Genomic DNA, 25,048 nt, shown 5'->3' with positions numbered 1-25,048 from the left:
AGCTACCTTCCCCCACATACCCCACTCCTATTTATCTCACAGCCCACTTCTGAGCCAAGCTCAGGCCTGCCTCACTAGACAGCTTCCAGCAAAGGACTTTGGACAGCAAAATCAACAGCAGGAACCTTAATGGCCTTCATTAAAGCATTAAAACCAATTGTATGTTTCACCACTTCCTGGCTGAAAACAAGCTAACTCCAAGCAATCACAAGTTTGCACTGATCTGGCCTATTTTAATAGTACCAAAACACAGTAACAAGCAGCAGTTTGAAAAAGCGATTTTGGGGTGGGGGGCAGCATTGACATTTGTATTGATCACATCAAACATTGGGTATGTTTTCAGTTCATTGCATTGGACTTTAAAGTAGCTACTACCAAATGAAACCATTTAAAACAAATGCAAATTTAGAACTTTTATTTAAGTCAATTTTGATAACAAAGGACACTGAAATCTGAACAGGGTGTGAAGTATGATCAAGAATAAGGCAAAACATATCTACACCAATCTGCATAGTCACTTGGGACACTTTGGTCTTACCTTGGACAAAATCGGGAAGACTCTGGATAAAACTCTGCACCTTAAACTGAAATCTTGTCTTTTGGATCATCTTCCACTATCCCTCAATATACAGCTTAGAACTCACTTCATACCATTTACTCTTATTACCAAATATCACTGATTAAAATCATATTTAAATATAGCTCCATAAGTTGAAAATCAAAATTGGACAAATGGATGACAGCTCAAACTTGCATATCAAGACTGCCACCACAACTATATCATGACATTCAATGTAAAATTAACAGCTTACAGGTCATACCCTTTCAACTAAACTAGGACAACTGTCTTTAGACAAACCAAGTATACTGATCAGAAGAGTCAGATGGATAGTGGTTTATTTTCTTTACCATCCCATAAATCACAAATTAAATGGCAAGTAAAAAAAACTCTGAAAAGTGAAAAAAGAGGGATCCTGAAAAGCCAAATCACATCAAAACACTTTAAACGAGTATCACCACTCTGGCAGTCAAAACACAGACTAGTGACCTCTAACAAGTGGCTGAAATTTTGTGGTTTCCAAGAAATATTCAATCAAGTGATCTGCTTCTAGAGATTCTTGCTCCCTGCCACTAACCTTCCACTTCAAGTGTGCGCAAAGTGTGCCAACATGACCGAAAAATATAAATAACGGAAAAAAAGCAACGTTTATTAGAGCCAAGGCATGCAGTATGTTCCAATAGGTATAAATTCTGTAAAGTAAAACAGGAGCTTTCCCCCAACCCTTGAATTTACAGTCCATTAGTCATCTTTGTCCTTAGCACCATGTTTCAGAATGCGAGTAAATTCAATGTAGTTGAAATTGCCCTTGGTATCAATTGGTGCTTCACGGAAAAGTTCATCCACCTCCTCGTCAGTAAACCGATCACCCATTGTCGTCAACAGATCTCTCAAGTAGTCTTCCTGGATATAACCTGAAAAAAGGAGAACATAGATCAAATGTTTTGATGAAACAAAAGCAAAATAAGTTTATTAAAAATCACAAATCAACATGAAAAACTAGGAAACTTCACTGTAAAAAGACCACAAGTAAAATCAAATTCAGCACAAGGTGCACAAAGAACTAAATAGTTAGCCCAAAATAAAGAGAGACAAAAGAGACAGCTTGGCCTAACAATAACTCCAAGTTGCATTGCCATTGCACTACAGCTGAATGTTTTGCATTCAATGGGTTAACAAATACAAAAGCAAAGATGCCCATTCAATAGCAGGCTTTTAAGCTGAAATGTTGAGTATAGGAAGTTATAACTCATGAAAGTAGAAATAAGGCCACTCAAATTCAGCATTCTCTTACAAAATTTCTATTCCCATCCAATTACAGATAGTCATGGCATCATAGAGATGTACAGCATGGAAACAGATCCTTTGGTCCAACCCGTCCAGATATCCCAACCCAATCTAGTCCCACCAGCCAGCACCCGGCCCATATCCCTCCAAACCGTTCCTATTCATATACCCATCCAAATGCCTCTTAAATGTTGCAATTGGACCAGCCTCCACCACATCCTCTGGCAGTTCGTTCCATACATGTACCACCCTCTGCGTGAAAAAGTTGCTCCTTAGGTCTCTTTTATATCTTTCCCCTCTCACCTTAAACCTACGCCCTCTAGTTCTGGACTCCCCGACCCCAGGGGAAGGACTTAGTCTATTTACCATATCCATGCCCCTTAGTTTTGTAGAACCTTCAGCCTCTGACGCTCCAGGGAAAGAAAGCCCCAGCCTGTTCAGCCTCTCCCTATAGCTCAAATCCTCCAACCCTGGCAACATCCTTGTGAATCTTTTCTGAACCCTTTCAAGTTTCACAACATCTTTCCGATAGAAAGGAGACCAGAAGTGCACACAATATTCCAACAATGGCCTAACCAATATCCTGTACAGCTGCAACATGACCTCCCAACTCCTGTATTCAATACTCTGACCAATAAAGGAAAGCATACCAAATGCCTTCTTCACTAATGTGAAGAAACTAATGTAGTGTACAAAATACCATGCAAGGACTGCACAAAACACTATATAGGACAAACAGGAAGACAGCTAACAATCCGCATACATGAACATCAACTAGCTACGAAACGACACGACCAGCTATCCTTAGTAGCCACACACGCAGACAACAAGCAACGTGAATTCGACTGGGACAACACTACTATCATTGGGCAAGCCAGACAGAACAGCCAGGGAATTCCTAGAGGCATGGCATTCATCCACAAACTCCATCAACTAACACATCGACCTGGACCAATATACCAACCACTACACCGTACAGCTGAAACTGACAACCGGAAGTGGCAGGGACAGACCACTATAAACACCGGAGGAAACATCAAAGAAGCGCTTCGCAGGAGGCTCCCAAGCACTGATGATGTCACCTAGCCAGGGGACGAAACGTTTGCAACAAAAACTTCCAGCTCAGCGAACAGAACCACAGCAGCCTTCTTCACTATCCTATCGACCTGCGACTCCACTTTCAAGGAGCTATGAACCTGCACTCCAAGGTCTCTTTATTCAGAACACTCCCTAAGACTTTACCATTAAGTGTATAAGCCCTGCTAAGATTTACTTTCCCAAAATGCAGCACCTTGCATTTATCTGAATTAAACTCCATCTGCCAATTCTCAGCCCATTGGCCCATCTGGTCAAGATCTTGTTGTAATCTGAGGTAACCCTCTTCTGGTTTTACTGGTTTAGTTTAACTTGTACAGGACGACCTTATTGAACATTAATCTAGCAAGAAACATATGCAAATCTAAACCTTGATACCTAGCCTTTTTGACTTGGGACTGAAGATGGAAGAATAGCAGCAGAGCAGGATTTTAATCTACTATAGAAGCTCTCAGCCACAATTGCTTTCCTGACACCAAGGTATATATATTCTACAGCATGCACACATTACAGCCAAGGAACTGCCTTAGGCCGAAGGGCTAATTGAAAGGCTTCAGAAATAACTTTATACTCTGCCTATACCATGAAATAAATACAGAATATATTCAGCCAATGTTTTGGAGACTTCAAAACACCAGTCCTGTAATTAAAAGCAAAGATTATGAATAAATGATTTAAAGTTCTGCTGATGCTGAGATTTTATTTTTTCTTCAAAATAAGATTACTTTAGACATGAGAATTAAAATAAGAATATTACTTGAAAACCAAGGTTTCAGCCATTTGCTGGAGGTCAGTGCTTTATGACTGCCAGAATGGTGGTATTGGTTTAAAAAGTTATGTAGTTGTAATTGGACATCCAGTCTGCTAAAGTAAAACTACCCAGCCCAGCTTTGCAGTTTGAAAAAAATCCTTCAGTGACCGGAATACCCACATTAAATGCAAATTAAGTTGATCAAGAAGCCCAAGAGAATTAGCCTGGTTATTTCCAGATTGGCTGCATCTGAAGATACCAGAGACAACTGTACCTGCTTAATGACCTGAGCACATGGGTTTTTCCCAAGTGAATCTTTGCAGCGAATTGGTTTTCACATTTTCCTTTCTTCGAGTGGAGGGGTTTAAGCATTTATACTTTCATATCAGCTTATAAAATTAAATATAAACAGGAATGGTAGGAAACCTCAAAAGGCTTTTTTACTTGAGACCTAAAAGATTATAAACACCCAGACCAGTAACTGGGTAAAACATTTAACATTATGCTGTAACCAGTGGGATTTGAGTAAGATAGAGTGCACTCCTATCTTGATTGTAACACTACACATACAAAACAAGCAGAGCCTACCATTAAGATAGAAAAGATGTATTTGTGTGTGGAGCACACTCAGCCCTACTCATCCCAAACATCTCAAACTTAGTGATAAAGGTATTAAAACACAGACTCCAATATCTAGATTGGAAAGCTTAGAGGGACAGTAATAATATCACTAAAACATAAACCTGCGATCCTTATACATGGTGTCAGTTACAGTTCTTTACCTGTTCCTTCTTCATCAAAACATGCAAAGGCATTTCTGATTACATCTTCAGGGTCTGTCCCATTCAGCTTTTCACCAAACATGGTCAAGAACATGGTAAAGTTGATAGGCCCTGGAGCTTCATTCATCATTGCCTCCAGGTATTCATCATTTGGGTTCTTTCCTGCAGAAAATTTCATGGTTAAAATGGTCCACCACCATACAAGAAACACAAGGGAAGGGAAAAGAAACCCTCAATATAACACAAGTTAATGTAGTCCCAATCAACTTAGTCAGAGAGGTGCAGCACGGAAACAGACCCTTGGGTCCCACTTGCCCATGCCAACTACATATCCTAACCCAATCTAGTCCCATCTGCCAGCACCTAACCCATATCCCTCCAAACCCTTCCTATTCATATACCCATCCAACTGCCTCTTAAATGTTGCAATTGTACCAGCCTCCACCACACCCTCTGGCAGCTCATTCCATACACGTACCACCCTCTGCGTAAAAAAGTTGCCCCTTAGGTCTCTTTTATATCTTTTCCCTCTCACCCTAAACCTATGCCCTCTAGTCTTGGACTCCCCCAACCCAGGGTTAAGACTATTTATCCTGTCCATGATTTTGTAAACGTCTATAAGGTCACCCCTCAGCCTCTGACACCTCAGGGAAAACAACCGGTGCCTATTCAACCTCTCTCCATAGCTCAAATCCTCCAGCCCTGGCAACATCTTTGCAAATTTTTTCCGAACCCTTTCAAGTTTCACAACATCCTTCCAAAAGACGACCAGATTTTTATGCAATATTCAAAAGTGCCTAACCAATATTCTATACAGCCACAACATGACCCCCCAACTCCTGTACTCAATACTCTGACCAATAAAGGAAAGCATACTAAACGCTTTCTTCACTATCCTATCTACCTGCAACTCTACTTTCCTGATCTCCAAGGTCTCTGTTCAGCAAAACTCCTTAGGACCTTACTATTAAATAAGTGCTGCTAAGATTTGCTTTCCCAAAATGCATCACCTCACATTTATCTAAATTAAATCCATCTGCCACTCCTCAGCCCATTGCCCCATCTGATCAAGATCCCACTGTAATCTGAGGCAACCTTTGCTGTCCACTACACCTCCAATTTTAGTATCATCTGCAAACTTACTAACTGTACTTCCTAAGCGCACACCCAAATCATTTATACAAGTGACAAAAAGCAGTGGACCTAACACTGATCCTTGTGGCACATCACTGGTCACAGGCCTCCAGTCTGAAAAGCAACCCTCCACCACCCACCCTGTCTTCTACCTTTGAGCCAGTTCTGTATCCAAATGGCAAGTTGTCCCTTTTTTTCATGAGATCTAACCTTGTCAGTCTCCCATGGCGAACCTTTTCAAAGGCCTTATTGAAGTCCATATAGATCATGGCCACTGCTCTGCCCTCAATCCTCTTACTTAAAAAAAAAACACTCAATCAAGTATTAGAGACATTATTTTCCCCACAAAGCCATTTTGACTGTCCCTTGCCTTTTCAAATACACGTACTCCGTCCCTCAGGACTCTCTCCAACTACTTGACCACCACTGACATCAGACTCACTGGTCTTTAGTTCCCTGGCTTAGCCTTACCACCTTTCTTAAATGGCACCAACTTGTACTGGATTTCAATTACATTCCAGTCAAACCTCATCTAGTTCTAATGCATTCCTGTACGACAAATGTAGAAACTATTGAGCAAACACCTGTTACTTCAATGAAAGTCATTTAACAGTAGGTATGTCTCTAATGTGCATGGCAATGTGTTGCACTATTCTGGTAATGCAAAATGAACACAATCTTGCAATATTTGCCAGAAGATGGAACACACAAGTGCAGGTCATCTGACCATCCTGCACAGCTATTCAACATCATGGCTGAACAGATTTTAACCTTCATATACAGTCATGCACACCCAGATAATCTTTTATCCCCTTGGGAATCAGGAGTCAATTTACTTCTGCCTTAATATCACAAGATCCTGCATCCACTGCCTTTTGAGGAAGGGAAATTCAAAAAATCTCAACCCGGATCCATCTTTAACTCAGTTCTAGACTCCTGCACAAGAAAAAACATCCTTTCCACATCAACCCAATCAAGTCCTTCAGGATCTTATACATTTCAACTGAGTCACCTCGGACTCCGAACTCTAGGATACAGGCATTGCTTACCAAGCCTTTCCTCAAAGCAATTCACTCATTTGAGGAATTGGTTCAGCCATTGTTGGAATATTGTGTGGAATTCTGGTCTCCTTCCTACCGAAAAGATGTTGTGAAACTTGAAAGGGTTCAGAAAAGATTTACAAGGATGTTGTCAGGGTTGGAGGATTTGAGCTATAGGGAGAGGCTGAACAGGCTGGGGCTGTTTTCCCTGGAGCGGAGGCTGAGGGGTGACCTTATAGAGATTTACAAAATTATGAGGGGCATGGATAGGATAAATAGGCAAAGTCTTTTCCCTGGGGTCAGGGAGTCCAGAACTAAAGGGCGTAGGTTTAGGGTGAGAGGGGAAAGATATAAAAGAGACCTAAGTGGCAACCTTTCTCATGCAGAGGGTGGTACGTGTATGGAATGAGCTGCCACAGGAAGTGGTGGAGGCTAGTACAATTGCAATATTTAAGAGGCATTTGGATGAGTATGTGAATTAGAAGGGTTTGGAGGGATATGGGCCAGATGCTAGCAGGTGGGACTAGATTGGGTTGGGATATATGGTTGGCATGGACGGGTTGGACCAAAGCGTCTGTTTCCATGCTGTACATCTGACATTCTGTACTGGTCTGAACTAACAGCATTCCTTTAGTAGAATAACCAGTAGTACCCCAGATGCAATCTCACTAATGCTTTGTATAACTGAAGTATGACCTCCCTCCACTTGCATGCAACTCCTCTAAATAAAATGTAACATTCTATTAACTTTCCTGATTACTTGCAGTACCTGTAGAGTCATGCACTAGAGCACCTAGATCTCTGCATCACAGCTCTGTAACCACAACATTTAGATAATATGCTTCTTTCTTCCAAAGACAACAATTTCACATGATTGCCCACGCATATTGCGTTTCTATATTGCATTCCATTTGTCAGATCACTGTCCCCTCACCTAACATCCCTCTGTAGGCTCGTGCCCTCTTCACAATTCAGTTTAATGACCTACCTTTCAGATTGGCAGATTTAGTTGCCATACCTCCAGTCCTTTCACACAAACTGTTTATATATGCTTGTAAAAAGTTGTGGTTCCAGCACGAACCCTGCCGACCCCACTATGACATGCTGCCAATTTGCAAAAATACATTTACTCTTAGTTCCCTGTTCTGAGGAGTCATACCAGATTCAAAACATTAACCCTGCTACTCACTACAGATGCTACCGGATCTTGTTTCAAATTTCCAGTATCTGCAATAACAGGTCTTCATTTATTCCTACTCTGCTTCGTGTTAGCCAGTCAATTTTCTATCCAAGTGTTATTTTTCTTCATCATTTGATACAGCACAGACTTCTGGAAAAATAAAGACCTCCATAGGTTCCTCTTCATTCAGTACAAACGGCTTAAAGCCAATAAACCAGCTAATTTCCCTTTGACAAATCCATGTTAACTGTCTAATTACCTCGAACTCATTCAAATTGCCCTGTTATAATATTTTCAAGCAGCAGCTATTTTTTAAATGACGGAAGCTAACTGGCCTGTAGTTTTCTAACTCCCTTATTTTTGAATGAAAGGAGTTACATTAGTTATTTTTCAATCTAAAGAGGCTTTGCCTGAATCTAATGAGTTTGGGACATTAAACCAATGCACCAACCATCTCACTTGCTACAGCCTTTATGACCCTAGGATGAAATCGACGAGGACCCGAGACTCAGCACCCCTCAGATTTATTTCCCTGGTGTTTCTGTTCGCCGAGCTGGGAATTTATGTTGCAGACGTTTCGTCCCCTGTCTAGGTAACATCCTCCGTGCTTGGGAGCCTCCTGTGAAGCGCTTCTGTGATGTTTCCTCCGGCATTTGTAGTGGTTTGTATCTGCCGCTTCCGGTTGTCAGTTCCAGCTGTCTGCTGCAGTGGCCGGTATATTGGGTCCAGGTCGATGTGCTTATTGATTAAATCTGTGGATGAATGCCATGCCTCTAGGAATTCCCTGGTTGTTCTGTTTGGCTTGTAATGTTGTCCCAGTCGAATTCGTGTTGCTTGTCATCTGAGCGCGTGGCTACTAAGGATAGCTGGTTGAGTCGTTTCATGGCTAGCCACAAAACAACACGGCCAGCTATCCTTAGTAGCCACACACTCAGATGACAAGCAACATGAATTCGACTGGGACAACACGACTATTATAGGACAAGCCAAACAGAACAGCCAGGGAATTCCTAGAGACATGGCATTCATCCAATCAATAAGCACATCGACCTGGACCCAATATACCGGCCACTGCAGCGGACAGCTGGAACTGACAACTGGAAGCGGCAGATACAAACCACTATAAATGCCGGAGGAAACATCACAGAAGCGCTTCACAGGATGCTCCCAAGCACGGAGGATGTCACCTAGACAGGGGACGAAACGTCTGCAACACAAACTCCCAGCTCGGCGAACAGAACCACAACAACGAGCACCCGAGCTACAAATCTTCAAACTTATTTCCCTGGTATTTGTAGCCTTGAATTCCTCCCTCACTTTTAATTCCTGACTTACAGCTATTTCTGAGACATCACTTGTATCATGTCTCGTGAAGACAGACTCAAAACTTTTGCTAAAAATATCTTAATTTGCAAAACCTTGGACATTCATGCTATGGCTAATGAATATTACAAGTAATTACCAAGTGAAGCTAACATGTCATGCAAATCCTCCTTATCAATGAAGCCATCACGGTTCTGATCGATCATGTTGAAGGCCTCCTTAAACTCCTGAATTTGTGACTGATCAAACATGGCAAACACATTGGAAGTTGCACGCTGAGGGCGCTTCTTGGTGGTCTTTCCTCTGCTTTTTTTGCTCGACATGGTGGCTAGGTGTTTTATCTAGGAAAAAGCAATTGAGATTACTAATTTCTGATTAAAGAACATTGACCCGAATCTCAATTTTGCCTGACCTGCTGCATTGAGCAGCTCTGATTTATTTGAGAAATTAGATTATGGACAGAAAAAAAATCTGGATGCAGCTCAGTTTAAGTTAATATCTTCAAAGTTAATACTTGATAACTGAATGAAAAAAATTCAATTTTTTTGTTTAAGGAACACCAGAAACAGTTCACATCAGGTTCCACAAAAGTCACAGGAAAGTGACAGTAACGGTACGAAATAAACATTTACACACTGTCCAAAATTAATCTGTAGAACAGCTGAAACAATGACCCTGCTGCATGGGCAGTAACAAAATTTCTTTTGCTATATAAAAAACCAAACTCAAACTTTCAGATTAATTTGACGAGGTTTGAAGTTATTTCAAAGGAATAGAACTACACCATCTGACGTACCCACAATTTGTTTAACACAGATGGTTCAAGATTACAAGGAAGTGCAAAATGTACCATAGACCTAAAAATTCTGGGAAATAGGAAGGTGATACACAACCTTGATTGCATTCTATGCTGGAATTATTCAGATTTCAAAATCAAGACACCAAGTCAATAACTTATGCAGTCATGTTTTGGTTGCGAGGTGCTCTGTAATGAAGCACACAGTCAATTTTTTAACAAAGGCCCCCCATAACAGTTGTAAATTGATTCCCACTAATAACAGTGCAAAATCAAGCACGGGAGGGGGGGGGGGGGGGGGGGGCGCAAGGAGGAAGGAGAAAGAAGACGACGAAAGAGAAGGCAGGCATTCAGCATAAGCGGCCATAAGTGGTAGTTTCTGCACATACTAGACAAATAAAAGGTAAGTATTCTGGAGGCACCAGTTGTTTGAGCAACTGCTGCATATCAGCCACACCAGCACAATAACTTGGCTGTTCAAAACTTAAGTAGGGACGCAGTTAGACACAAGCCAGTTTATAGCCATCTTAAATCGGAAAGTAACTACAAAATCCCCTCAATGGCTGTAGCTCCGACTAGTATTAAGCTCATCATCTAGTATTAAGGAAACAATGCAGGAAGATTTCAAACCAAGGATTTTGGTTTACAGGAGACATCCACTGAACACCTGGAACCAACTATGTTATTATTCAATACCCAGGCTTCACAGAACTGACTGAATTTCAAAAGCAATTTGTTTTGGAAAACATTCTGGCTATAAGGCACTGTATAACAATTCTTTAATCTGATTACTTACAATATTTTCAAAAACTAAATTTGAGTTGAAGTTCAAGTATTCAATCATTTTCTCTAAGGGACCTTTCTGCTAACTACCAGCTGCTATAACTTTCTTTGAGCAGGTTAGATGCAGCAGTTTACCCACGCTTGCACAAGACGTAGAACACCTTCATGCTTCTGTAAATCTTAAGTTTTAGAATAAATAGTTTACCTTTAAATCTGCGCAAACAAATTTGTTATTTTGATAAGTAGAAACTTTTAACAATACCTTAGCCAAAATACTATTATGTTCTTTACAAAAAAAAGGAAAGGGGTAAAGCAGCCACACAGCTAGTTTGCTATTTAGGATGAATTCCAGTTAATAAATCCTGGACATCGGGAAATTCTACTTGGAATTTCCCACATTCAAATAAGGATATTGGAAAGTCAACTTTCAGAGGTAAACTAGAACTCAACTTCAATATATATTATTAGTTCTACGCTTACAGAATATCAAGGTTTAACAGAAGGCTATTTGTCTGATCAGATCAACTGGCCATCTGCCAAAGTTAATTCTGTTACTACAGAAATTCAGAGCCTCACCTGATTCCAATAGTTGATTAAAAATTTACCCTCTAAAAAATGCATTGCGAAATTTAAAAAGAGTCTCAGGCTAAAAGTAAAATGCTTGAAAACAGGAAGCAGCCTGCTTTTAGAACTAATTGGTCTCTGCATCTCACAGCCAAATACTTTTGAAACATAGTCCTTGTTTCAGTGTTATGATCACAGCTGATGGCAATACTCAACAGGTCAGATCCCAAAATACCTGGCTCAATAGATCATATTCCAGTTGATAAACATCTATTAGTCACTAAAACATTTATGAACATGCAGATACTCTTAGCATATACATTATATAAAACAGAGGCAGTTCAAAAGATCATCAAAAAAGCTTCAAGCTGCTATAATGCTAGAATTACAATCCAAGCAATATTATTTAATTTTAGCTTTGCAAATCTTTATTAACCTATGTTTTCATTCTTTCCCATGGGAGAGACATTTTTGCAATTCCTTCAGAGTCCACAGGCATGAACCTTCGAACTGAAAGCTTAGGCCATCAAAATTAACATCTTTAAGATTTCTATCTAAACCCTCCTGCTTGGAATTTGACCAACTAGAAACCACTTCTGAAGTGACAGATTCCCCATAACTAAGAAAAATGCTTTCCCAAGTGAAAAACTCCTCTTCTGAACTGAACCTCAGGTTCTTCAGAATTTAAAATGAACTTTGTTCCAATATCCTAATAAATTAACAGCCTGCATATGTACTGCTTGTCATAAAATGAAGATAAACATTTTATCCTGTTGCACTACAGGTCTTCTCCCAGGCATTGGACTACAATCACATACTTTATTTGAACACAGGTATTTTTGGTATTTAGGTCACTGTCCAAAATTGACCGAACTTTTCAAACAAAAAAACCTCCATGGGACTATCTAAATTCCACCTGCTTCTATTATACACCAGCACAATCGGCTTACACAGCAGGCAATTCAGAGAAAGGTCTTGAAAAGAAAATAATTAATTTATGGTTGTAGTGGCAACAATGTGGCATCAGACATTAGGAAACCTTTTGTTCAATGTATAGTTAAGGAATTTGTTACTCACGATATAAAACCTTAGATTGTTATATCCAAAAGATGCAACACACATTAACTGCTGACTTGGTCTGTGCTCAAGCAGAGCTCAAGATGGAAGAACACTGGCACTGACGTAAAGCCAGATGGTAAGCAATTACTCAAGTCAGAAGGCAAAGTCAATTGAGGATAATAATTGCACAGTTTTGTTTACTAAAGGCCTCACTTTTATTAAAAAGTCTGTCTTCAACAAAATAACCCATGAAAAGGTACCATTCAATTTCTATTGCTTATGAATGATTTTACAAACAATGGTCTCAGCAGGCAGATTAGAAACCTTTTTTTGAAAAGCGAGTCTGATTCAATACTTCCCCCACAACTGTAGACTCAACTCCAAGTGGAAAACCCAATCAAGAGAGTTTGGAAGATGAGGCAGCAACACGTTGCGGGCAAGACCCCACCCCCCCGCCAGCCCCGTCTGCTCCCATTCCCCCACCACCAGCCCAGTCCACACCCCCGGGCCAGCCAGACTGTACACCAACAGCAAGACTGCCGCTGCTTTTGTGGGGTAAATCTCCAAATGGCACATGCACACACATTTTGACAGGTTCCACCTTTGCTCTGTACAGGACAGTGTTGGAGAGATTATCTGGGGAAGGGGGGGGAAAAAAAAAAAAAGAGGTGGAGATCGATCAGTCGTCATTTACAGATGTGCGTGGACTGTCCAGGGCTGTTCTCAGCAACATTTCAGTGAGCTGTGTTTTTAAATTGTCGTATTTGTAAACAAAAGACACCATCAGGATTGAAACAGCTTTGATGTAATGCTTATATCGGGACCTTTTGGATCCCCTTCGGATAATCCGACATTTGGATAATCGAAGTTCCTCTGTATAAACAAATGCCTGGGTTCCAAGCAAAGAACCCTGTGGTACACTACTCATTACTGCCTGCCACTCAAAAGATCCATTTATTCCTGTCTGCTAAACAGTTTTTAAATCCATTTTGGTACGTGACCTCCAATTCCAGCATTTCAATTATGCATGCTAACTTCTGATACTTTCATTTGAGTGGTTGCATCCTCAAAATGCCAGATTTGTCAAGCACAAGTTTCCTTTGAACAATCAGCATAAGTTTACAATCTTGTCATTATTGTGCTCTGCTTTCGCATCTTTAGAATGGAATAGTGTATTTTTCCCCACTACCAATGTCAAGCTAACCTGTCTTTAATTTTCACTATTTCTCTGCCTCCCTCAAACAGTGGGGTTACACTTCCTATAGATTGGAGGGTAGTTACTTTTTCCTCATGTCTTTAGAAGTTTGGCAGAGACCATTAGTGCATCTGCTATTTCTCGGGCCATTTCCTCAACTACTATGGGATACAGCTTATCAGGCCCTGGGCATTCATCTGCTTTTAATCCTTTTAGTAGAGAAATGGTGTTGGTGAAACTAATGTTAATTTCTTTCAATTCCTCCTTCCCATCCTTTCATATTTTTGGAGTTTTATCAGACTTTGATACCATTTTAATTCCTGATTTTAGCTTGGATGCTAACCAGTTTTGCCACTTCTTTAAAAAAAAAGGAAATGTTCTGCTTTTATATTAAAAAAAATTGTGGAAGTCTTAGCCCATCACTAGTTGTTTACATTTTATGCTGTTCAGAATAAAACTAACCCAACACTAAAATGGTGCAAATCAGTAGATGGTTTGATTACTAGCATATTCTTCTGGTCATTGCTTGTACAAAAGCACGATCCTCCAAGCTGATGGTACTAATAGACAAGTCAAATTCCGAAAGGAAACTGATAGTTAAAAACAATTCCCAGCATTGCTTTTAGGTCTGTCACAGACAGTCAAAATACATTAGACTCTTAGCTCAAGAATGGAAGGCTCTGATTAACTGATTCCTTCCAGTTCAGGTCATGGACTGAAGTGACTATTCAAAATATTTGCCAACTTGAACTTTTCATAAATGAAAACTTAAATTATATCAGTTCTAATAAGCTAAAGATTTCTTACCAAATTTACCTTGTATGGAAAATTTGCAAACCAACTATTCACTTGACTCCTTCCAGGAAGGAAACAAACTTGCTTTCACGATCAACTCTACATCTTCTGAAATGAAGCAACTTCCTCAATCCTAAATTCTTAGGAAATGTAAACAAAATTAAACCTTAAATGTTTTGTTTCATCTGTGGACGGCATGGTGGCACAGTGGTTAGCACTGCTGCCTCACAGCGCCTGAGACCCGGGTTCAATTCCCGCCTCAGGCGACTGACTGTATGGAGTTTGCACGTTCTCCCCATGTCTGCGTGGGTTTCCTCCGGGTGCTCCTGTTTCCTCCCACAGTCCAAAGATGCGCAGGTCAGGTGAATTGGCCATGCTAAATTGCCCGTAGTGTTAGGTAAGGGGTAAATGTAGGGGTATGGGTGGGTTGCGCTTCAGCGGGTCACTGTGGACTTGTTGGGCCGAAGGGCCTGTTTCCACACTGTAATGTAATCTAAACTAAATCAGACAGTATAAACTCCTTTTCATTAACATGACAGTCCTGCAATCAGTTGCTTTCCTGACAAGTGTGGGATCTAGTCATTGTATCACAAGGACTGGCATTTTCTTATTTTTTTAAAAAAAGAGGGGAAAAAATAAGTAACACCCATTTTCTTCTACTAGATCCAAATGCCTAAATTACTACAAACCCTTCACAAGTTTCACCAGGATTCCAAGAAAAATATAGAATATAAAATAAAATATATAAAGTTCAAAGAAACTGTTAGGAGACCAGGAACACTGGATTTTTCAAATTCTTTTCCATCAACTTCTGCTGAATCTACAAAGAAGGGGACAAAATCAAGCTGAAGTGATTTCTTCCCTCATACAAGGTTTAATTTTCACTTTGGAATTCCAGATTGTATCTATCAAAACAGCCTTAGTTAACATCTATTGCTAAGGTGAGATGACATGATCAGGTTTGTAAAATATCCATGCTACAACACGAAGGAACAGGTCGCAGCAAGAACACAAGCATTCATTGTATATAAAGTCAATGGAAGCTACATTAAAAGGTTTTGGACAAATCTTAACAGAAGGCCCAGTCTCTGGATTCATTTAAGAATGGCAGTGTGGAGGAACAGAGGGATCTTGGTGTGCAGGTACATAGATCCCTTAAAATGGCCACCCATGTGGACAGTGTTGTTAAGAAAGCATATGGTGTTTTGGCTTTCAATAACAGGGGGACTGAGTTTAAGAGTCGAGATCTTGTTGCAGCTCTGTAAAACTTTGGTTAGACCGCACTTGGAATACTGCGTCCAGTTCTGGTCGCCCTATTATAGGAGAGATGTGGATGCTTTGGAGAGGGTTCAGAGGAGATTTACCAGGATGCTGCCTGGACTGGAGGGCTTATCTTATGAAGAGAGGTTGACTGAGCTCGGACTTTTTTCATTGGAGAAAAGGAGGTGAAGAGTGGACCTAATTGAGGTATACAAGATAATGAGAGGCATAGATAGAGTAGATAGCCAGAGACTATTTCCCAGGGCAGAAATGACTAACACAAGGGGTCATAGTTTTAAGCTGGTTGGAGGAAAGTAGAGGGGATGTCAGAGGCGGGTTCTTTAAACAGAGTTGAGAGAGCATGGAATGCATTGCCAGCAGTGGTGGAGGTGGGGTCATTGCGGACATTTAAGAGACTTCTGGGCATGCATATGGTCACAGAAATTTGAGGGTGCATACACGAGGATCATTGGTCGGCACAACACCGTGGGCTGAAGGGCCTGTTCTGTGCTGTACTATTCTATGTTCTATGTTAAGATGCTTGTAACTACTTGCCAGAGATCAAACTCACTTTTCTCAATTGTACAGCACAAAGCTGACAAGACCCCACGGCAAAAAGTGGTTAAGAAAACTCAAGTTTTTGATATATTCATCAAGCAATATCAAAAGTGATCATTTTGCTCAACTGTATAGAGTAAGAGAGATTCAAAGTAATATTCAGTTGCTGTACTTTCCTACAAACTACTTCAAATTTATGGGGCTGGAAAGTACTGAAAACAAACTTGCTCTTGTGCTTTACCTTTAATACCAATTAAAAGCATTTTGGTTAATTATAGTTAGATTACCCCTGAACATTCAATAAAGTCCATGACGATGAATAGAAAAACAACTTCATTAATAGGAATTGCTCACAATCACCATGTATGCCATTCAAAAGCTGATCACAACCTGCTTTCTCAAGGTAGTCACAAGAACAAGTGAGGCTCAAGCTAACTTGGCTTCTAGTTTTCCTAGCAGGTTGAATCCCATTTGGCCAAGTATCACAATGTTCATTAATAATGGAGACCTTACAGCAGCCAATTTCTTAAACTTAAGCTTGCAGCCTAGGGAACATGCAAAACTTCAGCTTAAGAGTAGTGGCAAACAGGGAGTTTGGGAGATAATCCATTTGGGAGACATCAACTCAAGGAAACCTAAACAGTGGGCCACTAACACCAGTGCTTCACCAGAGGCTCACTGATGTTACCTACAACGGTGATGAAATGTCTGAAAGTGACCTTTCCAGTTCAGTGAGTCAAGTTACATACAGATAATCAATCTTAAGATATTTGCAATGCACGTGAATGAAAATATATCCTAACCAATCTGAACACAGACTTGGTAACTGTTAGAGCTATTCAACGAAGGCCACAATGGACAGACCTCAAGCTACCTTCACTAGTTTATTCACATTTCTGTGAGCGTTCACTGGTTACAAGCACAGTACTAGCTATGGTTTTACTATTTAGGCATATTTCCTTGGTTTAAAGATTAGATTAGATTCCCTACAGCATGGAAACAAGCCCTTCGGTCCAATAAGTCCACACCGACCCTCCGAAGAGCAACCCACCCAGACCCTACATTCATCCCTCACTAATGCACCTAACACTGCAGGCAATTGAGCATAGCCAATTCACCTAGCCTGCACATCTTTGGACTGTGGGAAGAAATGGGAGCACCTGGAGGAAACCCACGCAGACATGGGGAGAATGTGCAAACTCCACACAGACATTAGATCATTCACAACTCAAACAGAAAATTGGAAGAGACAACCATCTGAGCCTGCTCCACCACTCATGACCATTTTTGATCATCTAACTCAATAGCCTGCTGCCACGTTCTCCCCCATATCCTTGGATCCCTTTAGCCCCAATTGCTACATTCAACTCCTTGAAATCAAAATTTTGGCATCAACTGATTTCTGTGGTAATGAATTACACAGGCTCACCACTCTGGACAAAGAAATTTCTCATCTCAATTCTCAGTCCTGTAGGCTTGGACTGTGACCCCAGTTCTGGACTCTCTGCCTAATCCTCTTTCAATTTTGTAGGTTACAGGATCCCCATTAAATCTTCCAAACTCCCATAAATATAATCCTTACTGATTCAACCTCACATTTTTACCATATTGATTCTTTCCTGGTATGGTGGGATGACTTTGTTGCATGCCTGAAATAGCAAGAATATCTTTCCTCAGTAAGGAGACCAAAACCATGCACAATATTCCATGTCTAGTCAAATCTTGCATAATTACAGCAAGGAACACTTTCTCCTATCTTCAAATCCTCTTGCTGTGAAGACCAACATACCATTTGCCTTCCTTACCAACTGCTGCATCCACATATTTACATTCAGCAATTGGTGAGAGGGGGCATCCTGGTCTCAATGTACATTCCCTTCAATTAAGAGCCAGGTAATAATCTACATTCCTTTTTTGAGCAAATTACACTCATGCATTTTCCCACTTATTCAAGTTGTTCAAATCACACCGGGACATCCTTCTTCTCAGAAGCTTCTCACCCTTTTGTGCCATCTGCACAAATTGAGATATATTTAGCTCCCTCATCTAAATTACTGCCTAACACTCAGAAAATAGCCTGTTTAATCCTATTGTTTCCTGTCTGCCAGCCAATTTTCTACCCATTTCAATACACTACATGAAACCCACACACTAACTTCACACATTCATCTTGTGGGACTGTTGAAAACCTACAAGTCCAAATAGGCCACACCCACTGGCTCTCCTACATCAACTCTACTAGTTAGTCTCAAAAGAATTCCAGTTGATGTATCAGCATGATTTTCCTTTCATAAATCCATGCCAACTGCTCAATCCTACCATCTTCGCCCCTGAAAATGCTCTATTAAATATTTAACTGGTTTGCACTTTCTTCACTTCAACATGTCTGTAACTCGCAGTTCTCTCTGCTTACTTTTTAAAAAAAAAAACGGAGGGGTTACATTAGCTACCCTCAGACCTGCAAGATGTATCTCAGTCTAGAACCTTGGATTCACAATCACTTTTAGATTACTTACAGTGTGGAAACAGGCCCTTCGGCCCAACAAGTCCACACCGACCCGCCGAAGCGTAACCCACCCAGACCCATTCTCCTACATTTACCCCTTCACCTAACACTATGGGCAATTTAGCATGGCCAATTCACCTAACCTTCCCATGCTGGCCAAAGCCCTGCAATCACACCTATGTTACATCCTCATTCACAGCATTAACTAAACTCCAGGTCCCTGTGCAACTTATTCTCAGTCTTAACACTTCGTTAGAACTCTCACTGATTAGAAACAATTTTAATGCAGTCAAATACACAATTTCAGGCACTGGATATTTATTGGCCTTCAAACCCATCAAGTTCCCAAACACCACTGCCCGGATTTCCTTCAGTTTTGCCATCTCATGGTTGGTTTCCTCAAAATCTCAAGTTCGTTATTTAGGTTGAGTTTACAAAAGGACAAAGTAGGTGTACAGATAGTCAGCCATTTTTTGCTCTCCATTATCAACTTCTGCATTTTGACTCAAAGTGACTTACATTTGTCTCTATGGATCTTTTATCTTTGCATATTAATAGAATCTTCATTTTTTTGTTCCTGCAAGCTTTGTTCTAATTTCCTTCCCTCCCTTAAAATCAATCCCTTTGTCACCATTAAAAGTTTAGAATTTAGAGGAAGTTGCACAAATCAACCTACATCCTAGGTTTTGGCAACAAGTGACATTCACACAACAGACATGCACTGATCAAGAATGTCTAACCGTTATTTTTCCAATTAACTTTTTTTCTAAGCAAGACGAAAATGGGTACTGCAGATGCTGGAGATTAGAATCAAGATTAGAGCAGTTCCTGATGAGGGCTTTTGCCCAAAACATCGATTTACCTGCTCCTCAGATGCTGCCTAACCTGCTGTGCTTTTCCAGCACTACTCTAATCTTGACTTTTTCTAAGCAACCTGCTTACCTCTGAAACAGATGGAACTTAAACCTGAGCCTCCCAGTCCAGGACAAGACTGGACATTACCACAGTGCCATAAGAGGGCCAATAACTTCTCAGCCAACAGTTTCAGTGCTAAATTCCATTTTCATGGATCACCACAGACCAGAATTCCAACTGGACAAGCCACATCAATATGACTGCAAAGCTGCAGAGCAGCAGCTGGATACTTCCTGACTCATCTGCACAATTAAATTTGAACACGTTGAATGCAGATAAATGCTCACCCTTTATCTTCATTTGTTCAACTGCAGCAATATCCGAGATTGTTTTTGCCTGATCCGTACTTTTGTCAAACACATTCAATGCAACTTACTTACTGTTGGCTGTATATACACAAACTATGCACTACAATAAACCTAGCTCACTTTCCTAGCACTTAGCTGTAAAATCTGTTCTGAGAAGGACAAGGATGTGGGATTATAAACAGCTTCGCAGGCTCCAAATAAAATTACTATCTGGATTTGGAGAATGCCACTACTTCATAATAAAAAATTCTGTGATGATACTACAGGAATGTCATCACAAGCACTGATCAATTGCATCCTGATGTATTGAACAGGATAACCTGGGACAAAATACCAATACTACCACCAACACAGAACCATTTTAAGTTTGTGTGGTGCTTTACTTAAAAAGTATTAAACTAATGAATAGTCTTGAAGAATTTAGTAATTATGCCTTTGATCAGTTTGTGGGGTGACAGCTTATTGCTAGATTGTTAAACTTGCACCTCTGGATAGGATGATGCAAATTCAACTAGAACTGCTGCATGCACTCAATTCCCATTCACCTATGCTCAATGACCTACCCAGGTTCCTGCAAATAAATTATAAAGGCAATTTCCAAATCCACTCCCCCAGTGTAACTGATTCAACCTTAGATCCTTCCAGGATGTGTTCCTCGGATCTAACTTCTGCTTTCAAGTTTAACTGCTTCACCTTCAGCTGCATGCGTCCTATAAATCCTGTCTAAAACTTCTCCCTCACTTTGGCCCCTGTGGACATGATAAAACGTGCCTCTGACGAAGTTTAAGGCCTAATCTTTTTGCCGATAAGTGACAATTTTACTTGAGAACACTGAAAAACCTATGTTTTGTTTGTTAAAAGTTAGTATCACTGCTGTCTCCTATCACTGACTTGTAATTCAGAGTTCAGAACTCATGTTCTGATGACTTGGATTCAAATCCCCATGATATTGAAATATGAAATCAATATAAATCTGGAATTTAAATTTTAATCTAATGTCAACTATGTAACCATTCTCAATTGTCATCAATACCCACCTGGTTCACTTATGTTCTTTATGGAAGGAAATCTGCTATCTTTGCCTGGACTGACAGCCATGTAACCACACTGCTGAGAGTTGGTGTTAACTCTTAACTGCCCTCTGAACAAACCGAGCAAGCAAGCCAGCCAGTTCATGGGCTGTTAGCAATAGACAATAAATGCAGGTGTAGCCAGTAATACCCACATCCAATGAAGAAAGCACCCGTTAATGCTAGTTTGTGCAGAAAATGCAAATTGAAGTGATGTATAGACCTAAAGGGTAACAAAGCTGACGACACTTTCTCAGCAGATCATTTAGCTTTAGATTATGGGAGATCGGGAAAGATAACAGCAAGTGATGAAGGGCATATACTTTTCAGCAAGCTAAAATTTAGATTATATCAAACTTAAAATCTCCAGAGATCAACAAAATTTATATAACAATTCAAACTTAGGGCCTTAAAAGTAGAGTTAATAAAAGCCCAAGACACTGACCTTGTCATTCATTTTGATCTACCACTTTGCTCATGTACTTTGGCATTAAAAAGATGAACTACTTTTAAACAAAAGTAGTCTATTGCACATTTTAAAAATCTCAGGTCATAAATTTAATTCATGACAATGTTAAGAATAACTGCTTCCCTTCCACACCCAAACATCTACTTCAGCTTCATTTTGTGTTTGTTGTGGACTTCCAAAACAAAAGAGATTATTTTCCCCCACACTCTAACAAGTGTTAGGAAATGTCACCCAATTTTAAAAGGCATAGAACAGGGATCAGCTTGCTGAAAGTGACATACTTTGGTTATATAAAAAAAGCATGGCAACCTCTCAAGCTACACAAACAGACATGCAATATTTAGGACAAATTACCAGACCTGAAAGGCAGAAATGGTGATCATGATTTTGAGCTATGAAATGCCACAACACTCACCGAGAAATTGAGTCCCACACAAAGTCAGTTTTAACATGCAGCACAAATGTGACCCCATGTAAGCGTAAAGTATAGGTAATAATACATATTTTTCAGACATGTTTGCACATGTCTAGAAGTTCAAGTAAAAACTAGTCAGGTCCCTCCATTCAAAGATAAAAAAGTTTTCACCTTTTTACCCATTTATCCAGTTGTTTCTTAATTTCCCTAATGCAGAAGTAGAATCACAAAAATGTAGATATAAATAATTTATCTATACTTAATTTCTAAAATATGGCAAGAATGGATAATGATCTAACTTTTCCCACAGCCTAAATAAAATTTTCACTTAAGAATAGAAAACAAAAGGTAGCTGATGCATGAAGCACTATAAGTTCCACTACAAGCCACAGCATTGTGACTTGGAACTGAAGGAGTTCCACGAAAGTCAATTGGTTAAAAAGCTGAAACACTTTTCTTTAGTGCACCTATACCACATGAATTGCAGCAATTCAAGATAGCAAGTCATCACCTTCTCAGAAGGAAAAAAAAGAGGATGAGCAACATGTTGATTTAGACAATGGGGACCACATTCCACAAAGTATGAGCAAAATCAATCCAGTCATGTTAAAAGACTTGAACAAAAGACACCATTCAGCCCATCACTGGTGACAAAGTTTGCTTCACTGCTGCTGCAGCTTTCTGCTGTGTCTCCACACTCACCCCCAACACAACTGCCAAAAACAAAACAAATTTTCAGTTGCCTTTAAAAAGGACTATTTAATCTGTTTCCACTATGCTTTCAGGCAGAGCTTTCATTGTGCTGCCAAGTACGTTTTGTTAAAGCTGCCAGCCTGATTACTGCAAACCCTCATAACAGAAGCATGAGTATACACCAACAGCTGCAAATTCATGATTACCAGTAGGTATGTGATATCATCCTATGTGAACATATCCCAGAACCGTCATTGTGTATTCTTAAGAGTAATGCCAATGTTTTCCAGCAGGTTATGCATGTAATTTGCTGAACTAACTGCTAGTTGCTCCTTTTCAAAGAAATTACATTTTAATAAAGCTAGAATTCAACAATGTATCAAATTTGCATCTATAAAGCACATCATAATACATGCAATATACCAAAGTACTAAATTAGCACTTACCCACTGACCATAACAAATACCCAAACTGTAAATGGGCATGGGTAGCACAGAGGCTCAGTAGTTTGTACTGCTGCCTCACAGCAAAAGGACCTCTGATTCTATTTCATCCTCCAGTGACTGTGTAGAGTCTACATACCCAGCATCCAGTGATGTGCAGGCTAGGTGGATTTAGCCATGGGAAATGAAGGGACACAGTTTGGTGGCTGGTGGGGTGAGTCTAAGAGGGACGTTGTTTGGAGACTTGGTGTGGACTTGATGGCCAAACAGCCTGCTTCCACACATTACCGATTCTGTGATTCTATGAACCAGCTGATAGGCTTCTGGTACCTAAACCTGTTCAGGGTATGAAATGAGACCTTGCCATCTACTTTAACCTAAAACCAGCCAATAAGGACTGTAATTCAAAAGACAGAAACTCACATTTAAATAGCATCTTTGTCAGGGACAACTCAAACCTAATTTAAAATGAACACTAAGCCCAGGAAGGTCTGCATATGGTGAAAGAGAGGGTGTTTGAGGAGGATCTGAGATGAGGATAATAGAATTCAGTGCTTAGAAACAATATTAAAGCAATTTTACAATTACTAAGTAAAAATTATGTGCAAGAGATTATGGTCAAATCAGCTCAGTCAAGACAACAGCATTTGGCGGTCCAGGCAGTTTAGGAGTGCACCCCAGAACGGTATAAAATTTCAACCACGACTAAACGGATTTAAAAACTTACGCTCGCAATCAAGTTCGGAGAAATTTTGAAATGCCAATATTTGACAAATTACCACTCCAGGATTTCACAGGTATTTGTCAGTCATTTTTCACTTAAGATGACCCCTCCCCAAATAATACGTGACGGTGTCTTCACATTGGTTTATTCTATTTCCAGATTACAACTTTAAAGAAAAACGGAACGCAACACTATGAACTGCCCCTTCCATCAAACATATGCCTTGGAAATTGTACGACGACAAAATCTGAAGAAAGGCGGCATTGCTCCTGCAAAACAATATGAACTGTCCTCCAGGTAAGTTTGATACAACAGTCACTTGTGTACCGAGGTAAAAACAATGACTGCAGATGCTGGAAACCAGATTCTGGATCAGTGGTGCTGGAAGAGCACAGCAATTCAGGCAGCATCCGAGGACAGGCAAAATCGACGTTTCGGGCAAATTGCCCGAAACGTCGATTTTGCCTGTCCTCGGATGCTGCCTGAATTGCTGTGCTCTTCCAGTCACTTGTGTACCGCCGGGTTAAGTAGGTGCTACTCGCTGCAGCGTTTTGTTTCCAGCCCTAAAGCCCCGGGCCTCGCGCTTCCCGGACAACATTCCATCGCCGGGCCTCCCTGCGCCCCTCCCGCACTCCCAACCCACACCCGCCAGATAACCGTCAGAACCCGACTGCTACTCCTCAAGATACCGACCGATCGGGCTGTCAGCTACTACTACTGCTACCACCGTTGAGGGATAAATAACGAAAGAGGCGAATTCCCCTCACCCCCACTTACTCACAAAACTCCCGTTGAAACTCGGTACCTCTCCTGCTCGCTTAGTACCGGCACCGCCCCACTTCCCTGATAACCATCAAGCCCGCGGCAACCGCCGGAAATAAACTCCACCTCATCCATTACAATGCCCCACTTCACAGAGGGGGAACCAATGTTTCAACAAAGCTTCAACCGCAATGCTACTGCACGGTAGAGAGTATAACTACGTGAAACTATGGTATTAATTTTAATAATTCATTTCCTTACGCACATGTTCAAATTATAGCTGTTGTGTTGGTTGACATTTTACTCAGGTCTTCATCTCCCCCCTCTTTTTCCCAGGCAGTTTAAAGTGGTAGCGTCAATGACGCAACGTTTCAGCATTCCGGGGGGTCACGTGGTGTGGTGCAGTGGAACGCGAGAGATGTCCATATTAGGAGCTGGAGTGGAGGGTTTCCTGTGCGTCAGCGGCGCTGAGCTGTTACATGCCGCTGGGCTTGGCTGTTTGTCTGCGAATAGTGTATGGGTTCGGCCAACATTATTAAACTGCTCAAAACAGAGCGGTGAAGAATGGTACAATCATTTCAA

General features: G+C 40.6%; 1 protein-coding gene across 2 annotated transcripts; it reads right to left on the bottom strand.

Annotated features, from left to right (window-relative positions):
* Nucleotides 1-400: 400 nt before the first annotated feature.
* Nucleotides 401-24,623, bottom strand: LOC122549039 (myosin regulatory light chain 2, smooth muscle minor isoform-like). 2 transcript variants are annotated; one of them, XM_087986483.1, is made up of 4 exons: nt 24,482-24,623; nt 9,291-9,492; nt 4,475-4,636; nt 401-1,473 (listed from the first exon to the last, which is right to left on the bottom strand). In XM_087986483.1, exons 2-4 carry the CDS (start codon nt 9,472-9,474, stop codon nt 1,301-1,303), a joined length of 519 nt encoding a protein of 172 aa, XP_087842609.1. In that variant the 5' UTR covers nt 9,475-9,492; nt 24,482-24,623; the 3' UTR covers nt 401-1,300. The 2 variants fall into 2 exon arrangements, with proteins under 2 accessions (XP_087842609.1, XP_087842610.1); XM_087986484.1 differs by having other exon boundaries at nt 24,486-24,555.
* Between the last annotated feature and the right edge of the window lie 425 nt (nt 24,624-25,048).

This window comes from Chiloscyllium plagiosum, unplaced genomic scaffold (assembly GCF_037043375.1).
Source record: "Chiloscyllium plagiosum isolate Xiang-an unplaced genomic scaffold, Cpla_swu_hap1 HiC_scaffold_4, whole genome shotgun sequence".
Classification (NCBI taxonomy): Eukaryota; Metazoa; Chordata; class Chondrichthyes; order Orectolobiformes; family Hemiscylliidae; genus Chiloscyllium; species Chiloscyllium plagiosum.
The sequence above is the reverse complement of the archived record's forward strand: the minus strand, read 5'-3'. Positions and strand labels throughout refer to the sequence as shown.